The sequence below is a fragment of the Numenius arquata genome, chromosome 6, assembly GCF_964106895.1.
Source record: "Numenius arquata chromosome 6, bNumArq3.hap1.1, whole genome shotgun sequence".
In the NCBI taxonomy this organism is placed as follows: Eukaryota; Metazoa; Chordata; class Aves; order Charadriiformes; family Scolopacidae; genus Numenius; species Numenius arquata.
The window spans coordinates 51029593-51055363 of record NC_133581.1 but is presented as its reverse complement, the minus strand read 5'-3'; the positions used below and the strand labels follow the sequence as shown (position 1 = coordinate 51055363).

General features: G+C 39.1%; 2 protein-coding genes across 3 annotated transcripts in view; both read right to left on the bottom strand.

The window, feature by feature from the left end:
- The window catches only part of AQR (aquarius intron-binding spliceosomal factor), a 56678-nt gene extending 48199 nt beyond the window's left edge, over positions 1-8479 (bottom strand). The window contains exons 1-7 of the mRNA XM_074150027.1: positions 8335-8479; positions 7429-7485; positions 6283-6323; positions 5268-5303; positions 3252-3372; positions 1833-1973; positions 138-206 (exon numbers count right to left, since the gene is read on the bottom strand). Coding sequence (XP_074006128.1) covers positions 138-206; positions 1833-1973; positions 3252-3372; positions 5268-5303; positions 6283-6323; positions 7429-7485; positions 8335-8418 — 549 coding nt within the window. The 5' untranslated portion in view covers positions 8419-8479. The remainder of the gene's footprint in view (positions 1-137; positions 207-1832; positions 1974-3251; positions 3373-5267; positions 5304-6282; positions 6324-7428; positions 7486-8334) is intronic.
- An 8396-nt stretch (positions 8480-16875) lies between these two features.
- Positions 16876-24863, bottom strand: ZNF770 (zinc finger protein 770). 2 transcript variants are annotated; one of them, XM_074149534.1, is made up of 2 exons: positions 24826-24863; positions 16876-20870 (listed from the first exon to the last, which is right to left on the bottom strand). In XM_074149534.1, the coding sequence occupies exon 2, from the start codon at positions 20727-20729 to the stop codon at positions 18549-18551; it is 2181 nt and encodes a 726-aa protein (XP_074005635.1). In that variant the 5' UTR covers positions 20730-20870; positions 24826-24863; the 3' UTR covers positions 16876-18548. The 2 variants fall into 2 exon arrangements, with proteins under 2 accessions (XP_074005635.1, XP_074005634.1); XM_074149533.1 differs by lacking the exon at positions 24826-24863 and adding an exon at positions 24042-24122.
- Between the last annotated feature and the right edge of the window lie 908 nt (positions 24864-25771).

The following is a 25771-nucleotide window of genomic DNA, read 5'->3' as shown; positions in this document are numbered from 1 at the left end:
AGCAAAAATATAATTCCATAGCAAGGCAGGCAGCTTTAAATATTAGACTTCCATAACAGTACTCCGTAAGAATTCACTTTACAGGACTTGCATAGTGCCTAGAAGATTGCTTTGCCAGTTTACAGTGTTATGCTTACAGGTTGTAGAGCCATCCACATCGGTAAGGAAATGAGCTGCTGCACCTGACTTCTGATCAAATCCACTTCCTGTTAGAAAGTTACAGACAGAAAATGTTTTTTAAAAATTCTTATGTTTTCTGATGTGCCTGTCTTACAAAATACATCCATGTACATCACTATCTGACAAAAATCTGTATGTTGTTGTATTAGATTTCACAATTTTGTAATAGGAAACTGCACAATAGCCCTACCCAGTAACACTTAAAACTGTTGATAATTTTTGCATTTTAGGTTCTTTTCATGGATTCTTAATACTTAGCAGGGGCCCCATCAATGTAAGTATTTTCAGCACAGAAGCTGATGAGAACTGATGTCGCTTCTTCAGTCATTTCTTGCTCTTGAACTGAATTTTCTTACTGTGCTTTCTCTATTTGTTTTTACTCTGTTTGTTCTCTCCTGAAGCCCTTCATTTATCAAGTTTCTCCAACTTCATCTACACTCTTCCCATTCTCTGAAATAATTATTTTTTTCTATAATTCATGTAACTTCAGTTGTTGTTTCAAGTGTTCTCTCTCCAACTCTGCCCGTGACCTGGATTCACAAAGCTTTCTTTCTCGCCTAAACTACTGAAAAACTTCCATCAAAATCTTAAACGTGTCTTCACAGACAGATACTGTATTCTCAGCATTCTGAAACTTAACACTTCAGCTCTCCTTACTTAAAACACTACTGTGTCTATCCCATTCTGCATTTCACAAAGAAGTGCAGCATCAAATAGCAGTATGCTTTTACAAACACTTTGTTACTGGCTTCTATACCATGTTACATGAAAAACATGCTCTGCAAACTGGATTCTGTACAGTCACTATCAAACCCTCCTTTAAAGTGAAGATCCGTTGTACCACAGCCACTACAGAAAAATACTACCTCAATAAAGTATATGCATAAGGTTCACAATGGTTACTGGCTCCCATAATCACTCCTAAGTCCAAACATCAAATCATACATTTTCTCAACTGTTTTGTCTGCCAGACACGATTTTGTTCTTTACTTGTGCAGATCCTGATTTTGACTGATACATCCTGTGTATAAGTAAAGAAAAAACCCTGTAGCAAGAGAGGTAACAGAGTACTGTTTCATGTAACAGATAATTTTAAATTAGTCTCCACACTTGCTAATTAGGATGTATAACTGTTTGTCCACTATAGACTGAGAGCACAACTTGGTCCAATGCTTTCTTAAAACTAACTCAAGAGAAGTGTAGATATAAATATTATCTAAACCTGGTTTCAAAAGTGAAAAAATTACTGTCTTTCTCAATAGTTAATGGAAATAATTTTGCGCAATTTGCCAGCCAAACTAAAAAGAGTACAGTAGTAAGTAATCTGCTTTTGAGTGCGAAGCACCTTTTCAAATATAAACACATTTTTTTAAGCACCATTTAAAATTTGTCTGCATATATGCCTTTAAATGGCAGTAAGTGCCAATCTTCCAATTTCGAGTCTCTTTTATGACCTCGTGTCAGAGAAAAGCAAACGTGATGTGAGAAAAAAAGCAAGAGTAAAAAAGAGATAAAAGTCCTCTGGTAGCATCTTCTTCCTTAAATGGGAATTTTGCTTCATCTGTCTTGTAAGAAGAAATTGCTTAAACTAAATGCCTATTCACACAGAACAGCATAAACACACTGAAGTATTACAGTTACTTTTAACATACCAAACTATTGAAGCAGTGATCAAGGAAAAGCAGCAGGACTGTCTGTTCATGCAGAGAGTATTCACTGTCATTTTCAACCAGCGATGCTTCCAGTATGCATTTGAAAAAGAAGGGAAAGTGTTCTGGTTTTTTTTTGAACGTCTAGGAATAGAAGAGGAAGTTAATTTTGAGTCAGGTTGATAAAAATCATTTTAATCTTCATTCACACAACATAGCTAAAGTTCTCTAAACCCATTTAAATCTATAAAAGGAAGGATTGGATTATTTTATTCCTCTTTTTCATTTATTCTGACCAGGCAGCACAAACAAAAGAGACTAATGATATTCTCCTGACCAAGGATCCTCACACTATGGGAATGCTCTCAGTGGGACTACTGCCTTTTGCCTCATCTAAGGTGATGCACAGGACAAAGAAGCATGAGTAGAGTGGATTGATATTCAACTGGTGATGGCACAGAATTACTGTAAAATGACACAGGTTATAAGAGAATCGGTAGATTTGGGACAAAACTATGGCAGCTGTTCAGTGATCTGCAAAAAGTAAGCAGGTAAAAAACCACCAGAGATTAATTACAGTTGAGGAACTCCCATTCGTGTATCTAAGCTAGAAAAGGATAAACCAATTAACTGTGCAAATAAAATGGTTTCTTTACAAGAGCAGCCATGTACCAAATAACAAATTTAACTAAGCTGCTTGGAAAGTAACATGTACCTGTCATTTTGCATCTAGAACAAAACCAGGCATAGACATCATATGAGCAAGTTATTAATCCTTTGTGCTTTGCCAGCACTGAAGTAATGGCACTACTATGGGAGTAAGTGACCTTCTGAAATAACGCTTGCATAGAATTTCTAAATAGGCTCATGCTGTTGAAATGGCCTGCGAGAACTGAACGGTTTGTAGAAATACTGAATCATTTCTAAACGTATTATTACAAAAAAAAAGTACACAGGGAAGCAGAGTAAGAGACTATGTCAGTATAAAATTTCATGGAAGAAAGCTACAAAACCATATTCACAGTTTAAGCAAGACACTACTGGATAATACGTTAAATTTCCAGTGCTTTCTTCTATCCATAGATATAAAAATCTTTTTTCTTTCAATATCAGAGCAAGAACTTCTCTGTCAATGTCCAACCTTTGTCAACTGCCAAAAAAACAAATGCTGCGGATTATGTACAGGCATCACACAGCAGAACAAAGGAATTCCAGAAAGAATTAGGTGATTTTTTTTGTCCATCCATTGCTTTCTCCAAAAAGAACACACAGTTTAAAACACTGTATGAGACATTCCAGCTGAGGTACCATTTACTTTTAATGCTACAAGCTTTGCTACCTTCTGTCAGTGTAAGTGAGCACACCGCAAGAGCTGCAACTCGCAGATCAAAGACAATTCTAGCTGTAATTGAAATTGGTTACCTCCCACGCAGGGACATTCTCTCTGAACTTCTCATTCACCATACAGCAGATTGACATTAAATATGCCTTACTGGACACCTCTGGAGAATAATTCATCCATAGGTAATTTTCAAGGTACTGGCTGTGAAGAGACAAAGAGTATTTCATTAGTTGCTGCCACCCACATAATCTGTCATTCATTTGAATGAGCAGTTATCCACAGGGGTGTTTTCCTCCTTCTCCTTAAAGCCATCCTTATAGTTCGTGAGTAGTTCCTGAAGTTACCTCTCATCTAGGTCACTGCAGCAAAACTTGTTAGACTCAGTAACTGCTACAAGAGACAGATGAGTTTCTTTTCAGGAAGACACATTCACCAGAGGGTTTTCAAATGTAACAAGTAGCCACATAGACACAGCTCAATACAAAGTCAGGACATGAATTCGTGTTGATTTTCCAAAAGGAGGAAAAAAAAAAAAACAAACAAACGAAAAACCCTTCACTTCTCCACCCCCAAAGAACGTCACATGCAGCATTTCCTAGCTTAAGACACAAAGAACAACTACTGTATAACACTATTTGTATCATTCAATAACATTTCTCCTAAAAAACCACGAATCATCTAGAGAGATTTTAAGCTTCTCATCATTAATTAAGTGATTAAGTGTTTTCAAGAAGGTGAAAAAAAATTACTGGACACTGGAAAATAGCAGCTTCCCAGCAACGAGAATTTCTTCTTCATTAATATAGCACATTTCTCAGAAGAAACTCCTAAAATTACATCTTAGAGAGGCTATTTGGACAAGAAACTGTCTCCCTCCTTTAAATTCCTCTTGAAGCCATGCAGGATAGTTACTCCTGAGGAGGCAATCCCTAAATCCATCTCAAAATGGGGGCAAAAATTCCACAAAATCCACAGAACTCCATACTTAATTTCACCCAGGAATTCCAATAAATTTAAATACATTTTAGTAAAAACACTATTATGCCCCCAAGTGAGGATAAATATATGTAAGCAAGAACGAAGAACAAAATTTCATCTGTGTGAAAACAGGAGAGTTTGACAGACTGATGGGGAGGTCTGGGGGGAAATAAAAGAGAGAAAATGACTTGCAGGACAAACAGCAGTAGATGGGGCTATAGACCAGAAAGTACTGAAGTTACATTAGAGCTGGTAACATTAAAAATGTTCACAGAAAGACTAAAAACCTCTAACTCCATGGTATTGCTGGCATACAAATTCCAGAAGTCACAGCACCAGCATGCCATTTGTTAGCGCCAAATCCCAAACTATAGCTTACATTTCCTCTTCTGCCTTCTCTAACAAAGAAGCAGGAAACAGAGGAAGTTTGTCCTAGTTTTCTACTTGGGTCTAGTTTCGACTTATATATTTCAGCATTTTCAGAGAAACTATCTCAACCAAAAACCATCTCATTCTTTCTGCTCGTAAGATTTGAGAGAAAAAAACAGAGCCAAACAGAACACTAAATATTGGGTTTCTAAATATGTAAATACTAAAAATATTTGGTTTATATCATTTTAGACAAGATTTGTATGTTCTTCCAAGAAAGTCTGAACTAGCTGTAAAAATCCCCCAAACAAATTTCCATTTCTTTTTAAGTGAAGAAAGTGTTAGTGATGCTGCTGCAGCACAATTTATTTTCACCCTCACAGTAAGAGACAATCCAAAAACTTCCGCTGACATCAGCGACTTCTGACTTAAGGCTTAATGACACATTCCAAATTACAGATGTAAGTTTTTCACCTATTTCATTCACACTGCCTTCTTTGGTGCTTCACTTAAATTAGAAATTCAGAATCATAAAACAAGACATTCTGATATATTAATTATGCTTATGAAATTATTTCCTCCTCAAATTAAGCTCTCCTCAATTTTCCTACATACACAAAGCTTTGGCTTTAGTAGGTACTAACAAGCAAGTATACTACCTTCAAACTGACTTACTACCCTACGTTTGCTTCTCATCTTTACAGGTTCCTACAAAAACGTGACTTAAAATTTCACCCCAATTACCTTACCTGAATTCAAGAAGCATTATCTTTCTAATAGCAAACCTAGAAAGGAAAAAGTAATCAATTAACACAGGGGTAAAAAGCCTCCCATGAACATGTTAGCTGGATGGAAATCAGCTATATTTTTCCTTATTTTGTTATATAATGAAACCTGTATAAACATCTAGGAATTATTTCTGCCCCCCATTTCCATGCAAGAGCAACTGCTTGAATGCAGAAGCAACTCCTGCAGCACTGTGGAAGCTAAAGTTCATGCAGGTTCATGCAATCAAATTCACATTAAAAAAATTTAGATCTTTTAAATATGAAGACGCGGCTTCCAACAGCCTTGAAGACATAAATTGCTAGAAGCTGAGAGTATCTTCTGGAGAACTACAACCATATATTTAATCAGTTCGTAATGGTATCTCTTCTCAGTGACTGGAAATGGAAGCTTGCTCTAATCCTGTATGGCAGTTCTTAGATTACTTTCATAAAGGAATCATAAATAAATTTATCTCCAGAGCTCAAACTTCCCCTGAAAAGCTCCAAACAGCTACGGTTACAATTGTTTTCTGTACACACAGCTGTAAAATGCAGTTTATCCTGTGTTGTCTCCCCCATCTAACATAACAATTCACTGAAATGAGACTTGCCCTTTATAAACTTGGTAACAATAATTAGGGAAACAGCAAAAAGACAGAGGCAGCACATTACTCAACTGATTCTTTATATACCTTGGTGACAAAAGAAGGTACCAGCCTTCTATAAGCATCACAACAAAACCAGCACAAAACACAACAGATAAGAAACCAAACAATATTATGTCCAACCATCACATTGAAGAATTATGAGCTCATGAACTTTTTGCCACATTCAGACTTTGAAATACCATAATGATTAAGTAACTCATTTTGAGTCATTTTCAACTGCTTTTAACACATTACTGAATTTTAAAATCCTCTGTGAAATATCAGAAACCACTTCAACACAGACAATGTTGGAAGGCTTGTTTATAAGTGAAAGTGACTTGTGTACTTACTTTGACCTGACAATTTCTTTTGTATATACATCTTCAATAACCTACAGGAAAGAATATTTAAAAAAAAATGCTTAAGAATTTTACATACTTCATGAAGTGAATAAAAATGCATTAAGATATCTTAGGCATTCAAAGGTTCCTCTGAATTAATTACTCTCTGCTTACTGCTATTTGATCAAAAATGTTGTAACAATTATGTTTCAGCTCTGAAGAGTCCAAAAGCTTCAGACACACATTGTCACACATTGTGAATCAACTTAGGGGAAAGCACACAATGATAAAAGAACTGATAGGGCTTTCATTCAAATTATTCTGAATGAATAGCCTACACCACACTAACATTTTTATATTAAAGTCAAACAGATAAGCAAGCTTTTTTATTGTTAATCTTTGGCTTACTGTTGAATTTAAAGAACAGTCTTCAAAAGTCAAGTCTGCATCAACTCAGTTATCTGTTGTCACTGTTTCTTTCAACTGACAATCAAATCCAGATACTTTTAGATAGTCTTTCCAAAAGGAATGAAAGAATCTGTGCACATCGCATGACACAGAGATGCAATTCAGCTGCTTACGTACATCCCAGACAAATGCTATCACAAATACTTACAAAGAGAGTGAGTAAACTGAGGTTGGAAAGGGAGATTTAGCCAAATACCTACAAGGGAAAGAAACCTAATATTTAAGAACCCTGCTCTACAGAAAACTATCACAAAACCAAACATATCAGGCCAAATTTTAAACATTCAACACACATGTATCCACCAGAACATCACTAAAGTTGTCTGCTCAAAACTCTCTGAGGAAACTTTTAGGAAGAAGTGTACAGTTCAGTAAGACCTCCATCTTTTATCTTTCTTTGATTTCCAAAAGTAGTCTCTCCTCAAAAATCTTTTAACCTCAAAAGAACATGCTCAAAAATCTTTTAGCCTCATAAGTTATTGGCCAAAATAAACTTTAAAATAGCATACAGAACTGCACTGCTATAGCACACCTTCATAACTACAGATACATAACAATTTATAATCACAGTGTGTTAAGCAACTGTTGACCTTCCAAGCAATCTCCTGTACTCTTATACAAAATAAGTACATCAGACAAAGGGCTGATCGTCATTCTTTTACACCCCAACAAAATTCCAGTATTTACCTTCGAATCAAAAGATGATTTTTTCTTCACATGTGGAGCCCAGTATTTATTTGCTAACTGTACGGGGGGAAAATAAAAGAAAGGTTAAATATATACATTTTCAGTTGTAGTGATACAATAACTCTATAACAGATCCCATCCCCAAACTTTATTTCATTAGCATCTTGCTTAATTTCAGCTTATGGTAACTACAGGTAACAAAATTATGTTTTCCAACACCACCACTTTTCAACCACCGAAGGTTTTATGTCTAAACCTTCTTCAACAGAATTGTGATCCTCTGTAAAAATTTCAGATGCAGTGACTGCTATAAAATAAACAGATCTTTTTCTTAAGTTACTTCTAGCCTTACTTTCTTATTGCTTCTACTTTCTAAGTTACTTCTACCTCAAATATATATCACGATCTTTCAAGGACTGCACACGTCAGACTACAAATGATTATATAGAGAAATTTCACAAAGAACTAGAATCTACATACAAAGGCCTAATATCTTAAGGCTGTTTGCTGTAGCCATCACTTTACCAAAACTCCTGAGCTACGGTAGCAAGAGCTTCCTAACCAATTTTATGCCGTAGAACAGCAAGGACAGCAGTATTGCCAGCACAAAAAAATGAGGGCTTGTATAAAACCACTTGAAACGTTCAGCTACAAGAAACTGTCAGCGACTTTTCACGTATTATAACAACTCTGATTTATCCTGCCGGGCTGCTCTTGTAAATCTCCACAGCCTCAAAACGCTGGGGGCGCGTGCTCCTTCATGTGTAACACAGACATTAAATCTCTCCTCGCTCACGACAAAGCAGGACCCTTTCCCTAACACCCACGGACCGCAAAGGCCATTCTAACTCGAGGCGCTTTTCCAGGCCCGGAGACCCCGGGGGCCGCTCCCCCGCCCGGCCCTACCTGGGTCACGTACTCCGCGTTGATCTGCGACACGGTGGGCGCCACGATCTTCTTCGGCGGGGCCGAGGACGCCGGCGCCGCCATGGCGAGGGGTCACACCGGGAACACCGCCGCCCTCAGCCCGGGCCCGCCGCGGAAGCCGAGCGGAACCAACCTCCGGGTGAGGAGCAGCCGAGAGGGGAGCGCTTCCGGGGCGAGGAGCGCTAGAGCGGCGGCGGCGAGGGGCGGGGAGGCGGCTGCGCCCCCTGCCGCGCCTTCCCTGCCCTTGCAGCCGGCGGGCGCGGAGCAGGGGACGCCCCAGCCAACCCCTGGGGCGGTGAGGGGCTCCTGAGGGCCGCGTTCCGGCGGTCGCTGTCAAGGCCTGTCCCGGGGCCGGCCTCGGTAGCGGGCCGCCTGCTGGGCCCGGCCGTCCTTGGCAAAGAGGAGCACTTCGAGGAGCAGCAGCTCACGGAGCTGTTCAGGGGCCTGTAAAGGCCGAAAGGCTGCGATAAAAGAAGAGGGAGGCAGTTAACGTGCCAGGTAGCTTTAACGCTCGCCCTTGAACTGCTGTGTAAATAGGGTGACTCCTTCTATAGTATCGTTTATTTATCATTTAGAGCAAAGGTTTCTGTCCATCTACTGTGGAAAAGACCCGCTCTTAGTAACACCAAGCGAACGCCACCGAGATCTGAGCGTAGCTCCGTGCTCCGCTTGACACACGTCCCCGTAATTGGGGAAATCTGTGGAGGAGAGGCAAAGGTAAGAGGGAAAAAGTACAGGCTCACGGAAGTCAGCAGTTCAGTAATGATTTAGAATGGTTCGCAATTAACTCATTCTATTTGGTAAACAGATTAATTAAGGAGGAAATTAACAGGCTCCCCAGAGAAGTTACAGTGCTTTGTTTCTGTGCTCATTATCCAGCACCTGCCACTTGAGTACTTTAAACTTCCAGGCAGATACCATTGAAGTCTGCTTGAATATGACCTCCTTTGTTTTGATATGAAGGTGATCTCCATTTCATTTCTTCAAGCAGAGGTTAAACTAAATATTCTTTTTGAAGTTGAATTAGAATGTACAATGGGAATGGAAAAAAGTAGTGACAGTACCTTGGATAGGATCAGACAATGACTGCATTCAAATAAATATGCCTACTGCATGCTTTTGCTTTAAATGATCCAGAAGATTTAAGTTTTCTGTATGAAAGCTAGTTAAATCAAAAAGTTACAAAAGTACCAGTAATAAATTCTGTCAATAACAAGGACTGAGCATTGTCTAATGATTGAGATCTTTAGAGAGATCTCTATGTGATGAAACATATGCAAATGCAAAAGTTAAAATACACTTAAACTGATGTACCCCATCTGACACTTAAATTGTGATAAAAATCACTGTATTAAGATGCTTCATTTTACGTTAATCAACCTAGAGATTCCAGCTTCGTGATTGACTTAGGCTTATTGAAGTCTATGAAAATATAACTACCCCTTTTGGTGTCTGCCCTGTCTGTCACTTGGTACAAGTGCTAGCACTTGTGTCCATGCACAGGTGTACAAAATACAAGTGAAATGTACCTAAGCTCTAAGCTGGCTGAGCCATATGAGCATGTTGCTGCGCCTTTACTGCCTACAGTGTCCTCTCCAACTTACCTTCCACAGTTAGGTTGTTCTATATTTGACTGCCTCAGAAACGAACATACATAGCTTATGTTTGTATGTATCAGAACAAGTAGAAATGTAAGAGCTTGTCAGTTTGGTGGCAAAAAAAAAACCCCAAAACGAGTGTTTTTACTATCCATAAGTGGTAAATGGCAGGAAGGGAACTATTGAAGCTATAAATCAGTGGTGAAAAAGAGCAAAGGAATACAGGTTTGTTACCTATAAATATTGCCTGAAAATAGGAAAGCTTCTAAAATTGGCTTTCAGATGGAAGCCAAAAGTTTGACTTGTGTTTAAGATGGACCATGGGATGCTTAGAAGAGGCTATGATGATTTCTTGGGATCGGAGGTGGCAGTAATTGATTACCTTAGACTTCTTTTCTAACCACATGCTCAAGTGTTACCTACAATGTGACTTCTTTTTATTTTTTTTTAGTTATTACCACGCCAAAAATTAGGCAGGCAAATAGATTTTGGACTTGGTAAATTTTCTAGAACAGCCTTCCAAGGCTAACTTCAACCTTCTCACCTCTCCTTCTGATAGATCATTAGGCATGTGTCAAAACCTGCAAATTGGTTAAAACCATATGGTATCAAAGCTATGAAAGCTCAACGAGGAATCTGTGTTTATCTAACTTTTGGCACTTAGGTGTCCCAGTGAGGAGGTTAGTTGTCTTAAACCTGCCTACAGTCAGTGTGGTGACAAAAGTCCCTCCAGAGGGCAAAACAACTAATTTAAGTTCTCTGACTCATTTTCTGAAGGAGCTTCTGATATTGGAAACTAGTATTAGATGCCTGATAGGCAATGTGATTACATCCCTTGCTGGCAATGTCAAATAAAATGATAAAGATCTCCTCCCTATTGTTTAGTTACATAGGGCTATTGTTTAGTTACACAGTAGGACTACAAATGAATAACAAAAGTATAAATTAGTGCTTTGGTAAAATACATCAAGCCTCACGAGCAGCCCAACCTTTAAAGAGGAGCTGTGGTGGGACCAGGCATAATGATATCTGGTGTTGTACCTATGTCCCCATCTGCAACTCTCACCCCAGCTCACAACTGTCTGTTAGGACTGGTCTCTTGAATGCTACGCTCAGTTTCCCCCAGAGTGGAGGCACATCTGTCACTTTCCACCCCAAAATGCTTTGTAGTCAGAGGAAAAATAAAACCCTGCACTCCATGGTCCCCACAGCCTTCTGTGAAGTTCTCCATCTTTCTCTGCTCATTGACTTAACGTGCCAAGAAAATAAAATATTCTTTCTCTTCAAAAATCTGTTAATTCATTCATGAAGACATGTATTATTTAAAAAGTCACACATTTGAGTAGATGCAGTTTTCAAGACTATTATTCATTTCTAGGCTGCATACAGTCCTGGTCAATTTATATTCAATGCTGCTTTCTTGCTTAATTAGCTCTTCTTGCTTTGGATGCTTGCCCTTCTATATTATTGTAGCCAGGAAAAATATGCTTTTCTCCTCTTCTTTGTAAATGATAAAAGCCAAGGTCATCAATAAGCTGACCGTTGCTTTTATCTCAATGATACTCTCTGGAATGCAGTATCAGGGGGTCAGGAAGTATCGAGTGATAATTAGCAGAGGTTGATTCTATGTTCTGGCCTGTCTATCTTTTAGATTATTTTAGGTTCTACCTAGAGTCAGAGAAATGATTAATTCTAGCAATGAAAACTCTAAACAATTAATCTCTACAGATTTCTAATATTAATTAAGGTTTGTTATTGTTTTAGGGTCTCCAGTGAGACACGACCAGTGGAACTAGATTCCAGCAGCTACATACTTTATAAAAGTTGTTTCATTTTTTGTTCCTCTTTTACACAAATACAGAGATTTATCCTTTGAATCTTTTATCTTTCAGCTTCTTAGATGTAAATAAACCCTGCACAGAGAGATGCAGACTCGGTATGGATACCGTATTGCACCTATGTAAACTCTGGTGGGAAAGCTTTGCTCCAAAGCAGGTAACAAATACCAGGACTGCACTCAGGTTGCAAAATGGCATTCCCTTCCCCATTCCAGTCATCAGGTTCTTTCAAAATTATAAACAAGCATCCGCTGACGACTCCTTCTCCAAGCAAGCACTGCCTTAGGGACAGATGATTCCCCATGTGCCTCAGCCTGGTCACTGCAGTAGAGCAGCAGCAATTTCTCCTGGCTCTTTGACATGGAATGACGGGATGGCTACTATCACACCTCTGTCGCCTGAACTCCTGGTCACCAGGGGAACAGAGATGGCGGAAGTTCCCATAACATAATACAGAATTTAAGGTATCAAAACCTTCTTGCCAGGGTGGGGAGCATCTTACTGCTGTACGGGAATTTGTTACCTGGCCTAATACAATTGCATTATACTAAAATGCGTAAGCCTAGCTTTAGGGAAGTACCTAATACTGCACACTGGATACCTTAACTTAGGGCAGATGAATCCCAGCCCCGGTGACATGAAGCCATCTGTCGGGTAGGCTTTCTGTGCAGCAAGGCTGTAATGCTTAGGAGACAGCATTTCGTCTCTAGCTTGTTGACTTTTACACATAAACAAAACTCTTTTTGAGAGGCATCTCTCTGAAAAGAAAAGCTCCAAACATGAGAATTTCAAGACTCACCATGTTTATATACAAACTTGCACGTACAGCTTTTCCTCTAACCAAAGAAAGCAAGCGATGGTGAATATGCATTTTGAAATATTACTTACAAAGTTACAGGAAGTCAGTTTTTGAAAGGGGTGAGGGGTATGAATGGCATAGAAATGAAATAATATGTACATTATTCAAAGAAGACCAGAAACCTCCCATGTCTCTTACCTGTTGAAACAACAGAAGAAACATACTGATTTAACCTGCTTTCAGGTAAATAAAATTTGGAAAGGCTTCTCAGTAAAGATCAGGGGATCTTTGAATATGTAAAAAGCTTTTGCACAATGATGGGATTATTGCTTCCGTTAACAGTTTTTTCTGCATAGCAGTTAATATTCACATAAATTAAATGTTCATTATAGTTTTAATTCAATCACATCACATTGCTTTTACTATTTTATTTATGTGCATTCTTCTAGTTCAAGAGTTGTCACTGTGTTCATCTCATTAAATATGGGTACTCAGTAAATATGTGTACTTCCACTCAGTAAATATGGGTACTTTCAAAAATGATGCCTCAGTTTAGTAACAGATGCTTCTTAAAATATTTAGAATTTTAAAGTGTAAAGAAGCCGTCAGTAGCATTCTGATTTGTGTATAAATATTTATTTAGCACACGTTCTGGCCAATGTACTGCCCCTGATTTTGTGCAAAACTTACAGTAACTTCAATGGAAATTCCGAGCTTATGACTAGAGAAAAATATGGTTAATTCAGCAACCCAGCTGCTTTTATATCCCAGAATAGCAAGCAGTGCCTCTAGTGAAGGAGGTGGGGAAATACGGGAGTTTATGTCACTCAGCTTTCTGTTGCTGGGCTCACATTTGGGCAACAGCTCAACTTACAGCAGGCTCTGGGCTATTCTAATTCTCTTCAGAGACTTTTAGTTCCGTTCCTACCGAGTCAGAAGAGTGCTATGAACATAAGAAAGCAATGGCCAGTAAAGCTCTAGAAATATTTGCTAGAAATCCTGTGAGAGGCTGTTTTGTGATAAAATTTCTATGGGGCAAAAAAATTAATGCAAGATAAATGTTTGATGGAGGAACATAAGGCCTTCATCACTGAAATTAATTTCTTAGGCAAATAACTTCCTTTCTGCTAGTGCTAGCATGAGAAATGTTATAGAAAAGTTGAGTCTATTTGCAGAATTACTGTAGAAGTAGGTTCTCAATCACATAGCCTTTCTCACAACATAGAAAAAAAATAGATTGCAGACAAAACTGAAGCATATCTAATATGCAGCATAAAACTTAATCAAGAGAGAACAATTCTAAGATGCTGAGAGCCAGCTCCAGTCTCCTAAAGAGTTCATCCTTGCATTTCTCCATATTTTGTATGCTTTTGGTAGGCATTCCCATTAGCAGGTCAGGATTTTAAGAGAGGATAAAATGGCAATAAAACAGAATACCTACTGAAAACAGCAAAATTCACACTGGTGCAATACTGAAAAATAATTTATTAACTTTTAATAATTTCTTTTAGTTAAAAAAACCTTTCAGGATCCTCTTCAAATCAAAATAAAGTAGAAATTGAGGAAATCATCTGAGGTTCTGGAGCTGAGCAAGCTACTTCTGCAAACACATATTAAGCCTTGAAATTTATACTCCTTCAAAAAATGCACGAATAAAATAAAGTTGCATATCAGGAAGATAGCGTTTTCTTTGATGCCTACAGAAATTGAGTGCAGGGCACTAGCAGCACAGCTAGGGAGGGGAGACAGCCTGCGTAGTTGGTTTCTTTAGTTTAGGAACATAATTTTGCTTTTTTATATAGCCGTGTTCACACAGTTCTGTGTGTTCCCCTCCTTCACTGTGCCAGCAAGGTACATTCCAGCGAAGCAGCCATGGGCAAACCCGAATTAGCCTTTTCAATATGCTCTTGGTACCCAGCCCGCTCTCAGTGGAGAATGACAGGCCGCAGTCTGTGTCACAGCTGGGCAGCTTCTGGCATCCTCAGGCAGCATTTCGCGTGCCAGGGCAGCACACCTGCAACAACCAGCTCCGTCCTCTCCCTGTCACATACAGGGTTTCACAGATCCGTACAAATTGGGACCAGGGACACTGGAGGGATTGCAATGAAAAGGAAACACTGCAGCCGCATATCCCAACCGTGCCAGGTGTAGAGCAGAATCAAGCTACACATTAGCACATCCTGGAAGCAGACGGGAATTGGAATGGCAGAGTACACAAGTAAAACAGCATTCAAAGATTTGTTACAATTCAGGGCAGACATAATGACACTTTCATGTTAGAACGGCAGTTTCTGAACGAGAAAATGATCAATTCTACTTGTAAGTGATTTTGTTGGCGTAAGGCTGATTTCTCCTTCACTTGCATGGACTTTGAAGATTCACTTTTTTAATAGATGCTAAAAAAGATGCTATTTAAAAGCTGCTTGACAGAAATAGTCATTATATGAAGAAGTACAATTAATTTGTTCAACCTGGAGAAAACAAGATATATGAGAGCATAGAGAAGTCACTTCTGTAATTTCAATTTTCCTTATGATAACTGCCTCTCAGACGCATCTCATCTATAGCCATCAGACCATAAAACTAGGCTATTAAGTTAAAACTTGCACTTTAAAAATCCACAAAATCTTGTGCTAGGAATATGAACCGTGACCCCTTTAGTTATTTAGGAGATCTAGGCATTTTCAACATTATTACAAGGGGCCATTAGAAGGACCGAATCCATAGTCTTTATTGATTTAAGAGTCATCCAACTGTACTTATTTAAGTGTTACACGAGTGAGCTACTGTTACAAGATCATGACTTTCAGAGTTTTACATTTATACTAAAACTAAACATTAGATCCGGCATCTCAGTTTGAAGCCTAAGCTCTCACTAACTTCACTTAAATTCCTTTTGTGTCTGTCTTCCATTTGCCTCAACAACTTTTCCTATTAGTGCTGAGTATAATAGAGCAGATGACAGACAAGGAAGAAACCAAACACTCGCTGAGAAGCGGCTATAAAAGTGATTAAACAGTTCTGTGATTTATGGTGGCTTTTTTCCTGTTTTAATTTTTCCCTAGACATATATAGGAATACGTAAATACATTATTTTTTTTGCAAGTTTTGACTTTCTCCAAATATTGCAAGGATAGCACATAACCAAAATCAGGAACATTTTAAAGTTATCCATGGCCACATTTCCTAGATAGAAAATGGACGATTTGATGAGTTAGTGCTGCAGTTCCAGTCAACTTAGTATTGCACACTTTGTCTTTTCTAAAAAAAAGAAACAGCAAACAGCCTTTTACCCTTTTCTGCTTGTTTTGAAGTATTTGACCCTTCTTTTAGTCCACCCAGAACTACCTTGAAGCTGAATCCATGCAATTTGAGAAGCTGTCCTGGAGGGAGCTCGATATTAACACTGGAGGACCCACTGTTTTCCTGTTTACGATATGCTTTGGTTCTGTATAGAGTCTTAAAAAATCCACTACTTCAGTACTGCAAGATTGTTACTACTAGATATCAGCTCATTCTAACAAAACCACAGGCAACGTCTCTGCCACCAAAGGTACTTCAAAGACTGATGGCTTGAACTTGCCTTGAAGCGTTATGGAAAATGACTAACATACTAATGAACAACAAAGTGTTATTGTTAACACTGGAAAAAACCATTCTAGCTCAAATTCTCAAAGGTACTTGGATACTTTTACTGCTAACTTCAAAAGAGACAGGATTTCAACCTTAGATTTTTTTTTTCTCTTGACTCTTAGAAACTGCTTTACCCCTTTCTAGCTAGTTTATGCTATAATCCCCTGAAAATTGTGAATTTATACCAACACAAAACTTTTCACAAAGGGGCAGAGCACCAGATAAACAAAGCGGCCCTTACTGCCCTTCTGAAATCCCATTGAGCCCAAAGATTTAATTCATTTCCAAATTTATCAAACTTCCCACATATGTCTATTCATGCCTGCAAAGTAGCTTTCTGTATTGCCTTCCCCTCATTTTACTCAAACTGATATTTGCAAAACATACCAAGTTTACTGTTCGCTAAACATTACTCTCAAACATAGCATTTTTTAAAACGACCGTGACTCCTTAAGAAAGAAATACGTTTAAAGAGAATAAGATCTATTTTATTTCTATAACAAAAATACCTGAAACAAAACCTATTAACAATAGTTTCTAACAGTGCAAAGTTAGTTATTTGGATGTGTAGTCTTGAACTTTGTAGCATACTGAATGTTTTGTAGTTTTGAAACTCTGGTTTGCATGTAAAGTATATAATAAAAGTACAATATAAATAAAATAGTTTATTACGAGTATTTTAAAAGAGCTCTACAATACACTTTCAAAACATTTTATACAGTATTCTGTCTTTCAATATGAAACAATTCACATAGGGAGAAAAAAATCTCAATATATAACTATAGTCATTATTACCATACTGAATTTGTCTGTCATACAAAAATCATAATAACTGCAGTCTGTTTCTGAGTATCTTTCCTGGTTTTATTCTCTCTGAAAACATTTATGAAAATAAAATAAAAACTCCCTTCACCCTTCACTTCATTTATACCAAATACTACAAAGCTTATGACACAGCAAGATCCAGATAAATCACTTAAAAAAAATAATCAAAAACATTTTACTTAAATAAATATGGATCTATTTAAATAGTGAAAAGAATGCCACATATCTTACAGATATGTTAATTTAGAAATAGGATTAAAAACTTCAGGTTTCAACTATTCAGAATATGCGTAACAACGGAAAATATCCTAAAAGGTAGTTTTTTCAGAGGAAAAAAAAAAAGAAACAAACTTCATTCTTGTTCATAATGAATAAAGCTCCACTGCACTTACACTTTTTGCCAGCCCCACAGGCACAATGGGCAAAGCTCTCTACTTACCAGAAAGTATAACTACAGATTCTATTAATACAAAATCAGAATTATTTAATTTAAGCTAATAGTAATTTTCAGTCTCTTACATTTAATGTAACGAGAAGATGACTTTCTGACAAAACTGTTCATCTGAGTTATTATCACATCTTAGAGAATATTTCTTTTACTGGTGTAATATGTACGCTAGAAGGAAAGGAGACTGGAACAGATAGTAAGCCCGTCTGTAATACTAATGATAATTTCTTGTTCTCTTTTCTTGCAGAAAAATAGTTCAGTATTGCATGAATTGGACAAAAAGGGAAAATGCAAGGGATATACAAAGAAGTAGAGATAATTAAGTGGTGAAATGGATTAATTGATCGTAAACTCTGCTATTTTAGCATTGTCTACTTATAGTTTTATGATAAAAAGGGAAAAGCTCTAATTCCTCATCCATAGACCTCCAAGCACATTACAATGCAGTTAAATTTTTTCTATTAATTGTTCTATGATGCCATATCAACATATTTTCCCTCATTAAACTTCCTTTTCCTCTTTTTTGAGTTTCTTCTTTGTTGCATCTTTTATCTAAAAAACCCATTTTTTTTAACAAAAGTATGAAAAAAATACAGCAAGTGTCCTTTTCTTGCAACATATATAGAGCCAGAAAAAAGTAAAAGTACTCTTTTTTTCTGTATTCTGAAAATTACCTTTTTATCTTTACTTTTTTGATCGTTACCATTGGACAGCATAACGTCATAAAATACTATACGGGAAAAGGCATAACTTAAAACAGCTGATTCATGAAGCACTGCAGATTGCTGCAACGCTATTAATATAGTAAGAATGTGTATTTATAAACTAAGTTAGGAAAAGAAATGCAAGGTGGCTTTTTTGTTGCATGTTGTTTTTGTTTTAAACATCTCGCATTCATCGCAAATTATATCAAGTAGACGGTTGTGAAGACAGTAAGTTAACTCTTCAACCAGGTCATCTCCGTAATAGAAAAGATAATCTCCTTCAGTCAATTGTTTGGTCTGACATCAGCCTTTTAATAATTATGCAACCAAAAATTTTAATATATAATTTCATAGGACATTACCCAGTTTTGATAAAAACAGCATATTCTCCTGTCGTTGCTCAGTGGAACTCAGCTTTAAGCTCTCTTTAAAGTGTATAAGGTGGTGTCTTTTCAAATGTGGGGCCTGTCTGAAATTTTTACCACAAACTAAACATTCAAATGGCTTCTGTCCAGCGTGCATTAGGTAATGTCTTTCAAGCTTAGAAGGCGATTTAAAAGTTTTAAAGCAGATACTGCACTGATACAATTTGTTAATAACGTCACTTTTTTCAGTACCTTCAGAAAAGTCATGCCAGTAGCTGTAACAGCTTTGCTCCATTTCCAACAATTTACTACACAAATACGGCTGTGTGTTTCTGCTGCTGGTGTCGAGAACAAAGTCCCCTGACTCAATTTCAACTTTGATTCCAGCTGCTTGGTTTGACTGAATCAGCTTGAATTCTTGAAAGCCAGATGCCTGTGAAGGTGTTTGAGAATAACCCACAGGCTCTGAAGACTTAAATTCAGTGTGATCTCCCTGATGATTGAAAAGTTTGCTCAGGTTTTCAAATTCTACCTGGCAAACGGGGCTTTTATAGGGTCTCTTTTCAGTATGGGTGAGCTGATGTCTTTTTAAGTGAGCTGACTGTCTAAATGTCTTCCCGCAAACATTACAGCCAAAGGGCTTCTGTCCCGTGTGTATAAGATAGTGTCTTTGAAGTTTGGATGAAGATGGAAAGATTTTTTCACATCTGTCACATTTACACACTTTGTGTCTGTTATGTATATTTTTAGCAGAAGCTGAAAAAGCACAGTGAAGTACTTCTGGATTATCAAAGAAGCCATCATCTGATAAACCATAAAAAGCGTCATCTTTATTATGCAGTGAATCACCGATGTTTAACATGCTTTCCCCAGTAAGCATACCTTTTAAATTAATTCCAAAGTCATGAGGTTGTGGGTGCTCTTGCCTAGGTAATGGCACAGCAAACGTTCTTTTCATCCGATTACTAAGTGCCTTGTGCATGTCAAGCTTGCTCTGGCAATCCTTGAAAGGTTTAGTGGAAGCATGCTGATCACAACGCTGATCTCTAGCTCCAACCAGGTCAGGACTTTTAAAGTGACCCGATCTTATTTTTTTTCTGTCAGTCAGAGAAAAATCTGTTGCCTTTCCTCCAGTACGCTTCAGCTTCGTGAGGATCTTATTTTTCATGCTGACTCTGTGGCTGCGTGCTGTTGTACCATTATTTGAAATTTTGCCACCTCTCAGATAACATTTGTGCAAATTTAGAACCTGCTCCGTTTCAAAACACTGCTCACATGCTGGGCACTGAAAGGGTACGATATAAATCGAGTGAACATCATGTGGGTCACTCTCGTGTGACTCGTAAGTGTCAGCGTTCTCAAAACTATCCTTCTTTCCTTCCAACAGGTTCTGTGGTCTGGGATATTTAAGAGTCTTTGCTTTGTATAAAATATTGGGGGAAGTCTTATTTCTGGCATGGAGCTGTTTGTGCTTCATGAGTTTGCTCTGTATTTTAAACCCCTTCTGACAAAAGCAGCACCGAAAAGGCCTTTCTTCTGAGTGCGTGAGCTGATGGATTTTCAAGTGTGTTGACTGTCTGAAAGATTTACCGCATGAAGAACACTTAAAAGGTTTCTGGCCAGTGTGAATAAGGAAGTGTCTTTCTAGCTTAGATCTTGATGGAAATGTCTTGTTACACGATTCACAAGCATGAGTTTTCTTTCTCCTTCTGGCACCATGTAGATGATCTGCCTTCAGGCACTGATGCAGCATCCACCTCTCTTCAGTTGTAAAAGATTTACAGCACATAGAACATCGAAATACAGCATAAGTGACCCTGTCTTGCTCAAAATTCATAGAGTTTTCTGCTTGCTTGGTATCATTCTGATAATTTTCATTATGAAGCTGCTGATGCTTTAAGAAAGTGATTAAGTTTTTGAAGTTTCTATGACAAACAATACACTTAAAAGGCAGGTTATGGGTTAACTGGTGCCTCTCCAGGTGGACTAGCTGCCTAAATGTTTTATGGCACACATGACATTCAAATGGCTTTTGACCAGTATGTATCAGATAATGCCTAGCTAATTTTGATGGTGTTTCAAACTGTTTATAGCAAATGTCACAAATATATGGCTTTTTCCTGGGTATCCTGTCAGCTGCTACACACTGCTGAACTTTTAACATTTTTAAAAAGCAATTACACCTCGCCTACTGTTAATTTCTTGAGATAGTTATTTCATGTGAAACCATCAATCGCTCACTAAGATGAAGGTTGTAGAAGCAGCAAGTTTTCTTAGGAGAGATATTCTTAAATCCCACAGGTCCCTAAAATAAGAAAGAGAGTATTATTTTAGCCTATATTAATACGTAATTGTTTAAGTTTGTCTCGTTTTCCACATGAGACCAAAAGCATCTAGATTAGAATACTCCTGATTTCTCTTAAAGTCCCTTCTTCATAACAGAGTAATCACTCATCATGTTATATGATACAGAAAAACTAATTTTCAGAAGAAACAAACAAGTTTAAGTCATCTGTGCAACACATACTGTTTAGTCCTGCAAATTACTTCCAAATTACAATTTGCAATTTGCAAGTAATTTGCAATTACTTCCAAATAATATACAGTTCAGCTACATTATAACATTTAGGTTATATACAAATAAAGCATATTCTTAAAATCACAAAAATGTACGGTAATAAATTTATCCCCTACAGCAATAATTCTAACTCCCCAATATAATATTTATGAAGATGTAAAGTATTTACAATATAGTATTTATAAAGATGTCTTTATAAAGAGAACCGGGCACTCTTGGGCTTCAAAAAAAAAAGAAAAAAAAAGTAAAATTAAATTGTCTCTGGACTAATTTCAATTGGTCACATCCTTCCAAAATTGCTGCATCTAAGACAGATTAAGTATTTCAGTCCACAACAGTAGTAAGAACAGCAGAATAAAAATACTTCTTATGGTATTGCCTATATCCCCTTATAAAAAAGAAAAGGGATGGAGGGAGCAAACTTTAACTTAACAGCATAATAGTTAGGACTTATAAGAACTTTGAGATACACAGTACATTTCTACTAACTATAATTTGTAGTATTTTGATACTACAACTCACAAGTTGTATAGTCTTTCTACATACCAGCAAATAAAAAGTAATTTATTCAGTGTCTTCAAAAGCCCTGTCTCTTCAGAAAGAGTTAATGGCCCTAGTTTTCAAAAATTTAGTCCATTCAAAGTCATTGCAAAGAATAAAAGCCTACTGCAATATAAGGCAAGTTACAATGAGATTCAAGATATATGCACAAAAGACTGAAAATATCTGGTGCATCAATATCTTTCTTAAGATTAATGGAAAGAAACCTGGTCATCTCGTAGGACTGTTCCACCTCTATTAGATACGTTCCTATAATTGTGGGCCTTATTTAATAACATTTGGATGTATGCCTTAGATGCAGTTGTCACTACACTAAGGAGTTAACTAATCTCACTGAAATCATTCAGGATAGGACTTATCAATGCTATAAAGCAGCTCTAAAGTCAATTTTTCCTTTCCTATTCTCTTTTCCTTTAGAATTTTAACAGCTACTGAGTTTCAGTCTTCTTTTGAAGATGCAAGAAAACACAACACTCTTAGGAGACCCCCTTTTCCTCCAAGTTGTTGTCACATCACGTGAAGGCAGGGAGTTTAGACAGAGTAAGCACATGACATCACATGCTTTCTAGTTTGTGCTACCGTGAAGTTAGAGACAGGTAGGCTGAGCAAAGGAGAAAAGCTTCTCTGCTATGCTGGAAGTTTCTGTACAGCTCAAGGCAGCCTCCATTAGCAGGGAAGGAAAACCTCCTGAGAAAGAACTGTAAAGACTGATGAATTTTAGTTAACATACTGTCATACAGATCTAATTTACACATCAGGAAAGTGCTCAAACAGTATAGTGACATGCACAGAAAAAAATTCTGAAGTAAGAGACAGCTGTGGCATATTACACAAGGGATTTTGTATTTAGCTTATAAATTTTGTAAAGAGTCTATCTGGTGAATGGGGAAAATGCTCTGTAGTACAAGGTGTCAAAAGCAGAATAGAGTTTCTTGCTGTGGTCTTTGTGCCCCATGAAAGACTAAAGGCTCAGATGAGGTAAACCTAGGGGATGCGGGAGAAAGAGAAAGGAGCTAAGATAGGCATTATTGTGTGGCCCAAATATATTTTCAAATCCTATTTACTAAGGACAGACTTCTCCACATCTATTTCAGGGTGCTCTGCACCTTGCACATCTAAGGAATAAACATGCTACTGCTAACGATCAAAGAGCAAAAGACAAGCTTGGAATTTTGTCTTCTGCCAGCCTTGGTAGTATACAGTCTTGTCCTAGTTAGAGTCAGAAAACCTATTTCCTTATGTGATAAAGATTTAGTTTGTGGCATAGGTCCGATTTAATATTAAGTTGACACTACTTTTCATCTTGGCTGCAAGGTCATACAGAAAAACAGAGTCAAGAAGTAACATAGGCCATAAAAGACCTGGAGTCTAAACTGGAACAGAAGCTGAATATGCAAACAGCAAGAATGCCATCCACAGCAAGATGCGTAAACAGAAAAAAAAAAAGCTTTGATGGCACATACATCTTCCACTCTACTCACTACTGTTTATAATTCTGCCGTACTCTGTTTACAATAGCTGCTGTACTCTGTCCAGTTCTGAATGCTGCCCTTCAGATTGAGTCGAGTATATGAACTAACTGGAATGAGTCCAGAGAAGAGATCAAGAATGATCACAGCTCAAATGCATAATATACAGGAAAATGTTAAAATAACTGGGAGTGTTTAAGTTAAAATAGAGGAAATCTGATTAAAAAGCACAAAAAATCCCCAAAACAAAACCAAACATAAGAGCAACTTTAAAGAAAACATAAATAAGCTGTTTCCTAAGCCATCTATAGTTGCAACTAGAAATGGATTCAAATTATAGCACAAAGCAAGCACATTATTGTCCTTACAGTTGCAAAGTTTTTCTTAATAAGCATACAAATAAGTTGCATGGGGAAAGTGCTCTACCTCCAACACTGGAGGTCTCCAAAAGAGGTTGTACAAACATGTCTCAAATTCCCACACCCTTATAGTTGACCCTATACAAGATGAATATTCTTGTTTGTTTTCCTGTGACTCATTAATATAATTCACAACAGACCACTTAAAAATTGAAAATTCAAGATAATTCCAAATTTGCCACTGAAGAAGTCTTTCACATTGTTATTAGTATATCCTCCTACCCTACAGCTAATGCTTACAGCTCTCCAACCACAATTACAAGAAAATTATAATAATAATAAACGTGTGAAGAAACATAAGATGCCTCTTGTAACATTAGCTACAAAACAGAAAAGTGAAAATCCAGCCGCTGATTTATGAAACACATCACATGCAACAGAAACCACATAATCATAGAGATAGGAACCCGAGGGCCGCGACAAACACACTGCGTGCTGGATTTCCTCACCGGCTTTCCCTCGGGAAAAGACCAGATTGCTGCGATGGGGGAACAAATTTCACCAGAAACGTAACCTTCACCTCTCGTTATCTAGAAATCAACATCACACATTACGGCGCCTCAGAGCTAACCTTCTCCGTTATTCTCCATGTATTTCTCCAAAACACTTTCTGAAACAAAACAAGAGACACAGGACGGAGAAGCAGGGCTGGTTTAAGAACAAACCTAAGTTCTGCTGAAAGGGCTCCAGCCCCCTGGGACTGACACCACCACACACGCACGCCCCCAACAAGACACACTTACATCCAGTTGAAAACCTAAAAGCAATTAGCGAGGCGGCTCTTACAGAAAGCAGACCGCCAACAGGGGCACAGCCGCGGCCGGCTTTCCCGCAGCGCAAAGCGGGATCCCTGCTGGGGCGGCCACGGCCCGGCCCGCCCTGCGCTCACCGCGGCTCCCCCGGCCCGGCCCGGCCCGCCCTGCGCTCACCGCGGCTCCCCCGGCCCGGCCCGGCCCGCCCTGCGCTCACCGCGGCTCCCCCGGCCCGGCCCGGCCCGCCCTGCGCTCACCGCGGCTCCCCCGGCCCGGCCCGGCCCGCCCTGCGCTCACCGCGGCTCCCCCGGCCCGGCCCGGCCCCGGGCGCTGCCGAGGGGCCCGGCCCCGACGCGCTGCACTGGCGACCGGCAGCGCCGTAACGGGGCCGTAACCGGCCCAGCACCCCGGAGGAGCCTGCAGCGGTGCTGGCCGAGGGAAAGGACGACAAGCAGAGACCGGAGGGCAAAGAAGAAGCGACCTGAAAAAACAACTACCACACCTCCACCTTCTTCATCCCTCCCGGGGTTGCTGCCGCCTAAACTCTTCCCCCCCGGATGGCACCGAGGCTCCGGGACGCCGGGAAACCCGGGCCGGAGCTTTCCGTTCCCCCGCGCAATCCGGCCCCGCCTTCCGCCGCTCTGAGGCGCCGCGGCCGGGCCGGGCCGGGCTGAGGGGAGGCCGGGCCCGGCATTATTTCTCTCCGAGCAGAAAATGCCCCCTGGCTCTGCTGGTGAATCATTTATCTGTCGCTGGTGACACGTTATTCCCCACAAATAAGACACATTTTCAACTTCAGCAAATATCCTCTTCCAGGAGGTTGTGGGGTTTGCAACTGAAGGGTGCTGGCAGAACTACCCGGTTGTGTGATAAACGCATGGCAAGGCCAAACCCGCCGCCAAAAAACCTGGGAGGTGGCGCCTGGAATGGAAGAGGAAAAGAGGGGATTCCCTGGGAAGTCCAAAAAGACCTTGAATAACAAGTGTGCACGGAAGTAACGGTTTTGCAGAATTTTGCCTCTTCTGCGGGAGAGAGGGGTCAAACAAGTGCCAGAGCTCATGGGCAGGGGCCGTGCAGTAGCCAGAGCCCCCTCAGTGAGCGCAGCCTGGCTGAGGTGACCTCAGAGGAACACCAGGGAACAGCCAGAAACTGTTTACAGTTGAGTCCTGCATCCAGTTCTGGGGTCCTGGGCCTAAGAAAGACATGGACCTGTTGGAGCAAGTCCAGGGAAGGCCATGAAACTGGTCAGAGGGCTGGAACACCTCTCATCTTGAAGGCAGGCTGAGAGAGTTGGGGTTGTTCAGCCTGGAGAAGATAAGGCTCTAGGGAGACCTTCTGGTGGCCTTTCAGTACTTAAAGGGGGCTTATAAGAAAGACAGAGACTTTTTACTAAGGCCTATAGTGACAGGACAAGGGGCATCAGTTTT

Excerpts from the sequence above, each read along its gene's own strand:
- ZNF770 (XM_074149534.1), bottom strand. The coding sequence starts at position 20,729 with ATGTTAAAAGTTCAGCAGTGTGTAGCAGCTGACAGGATACCCAGGAAA.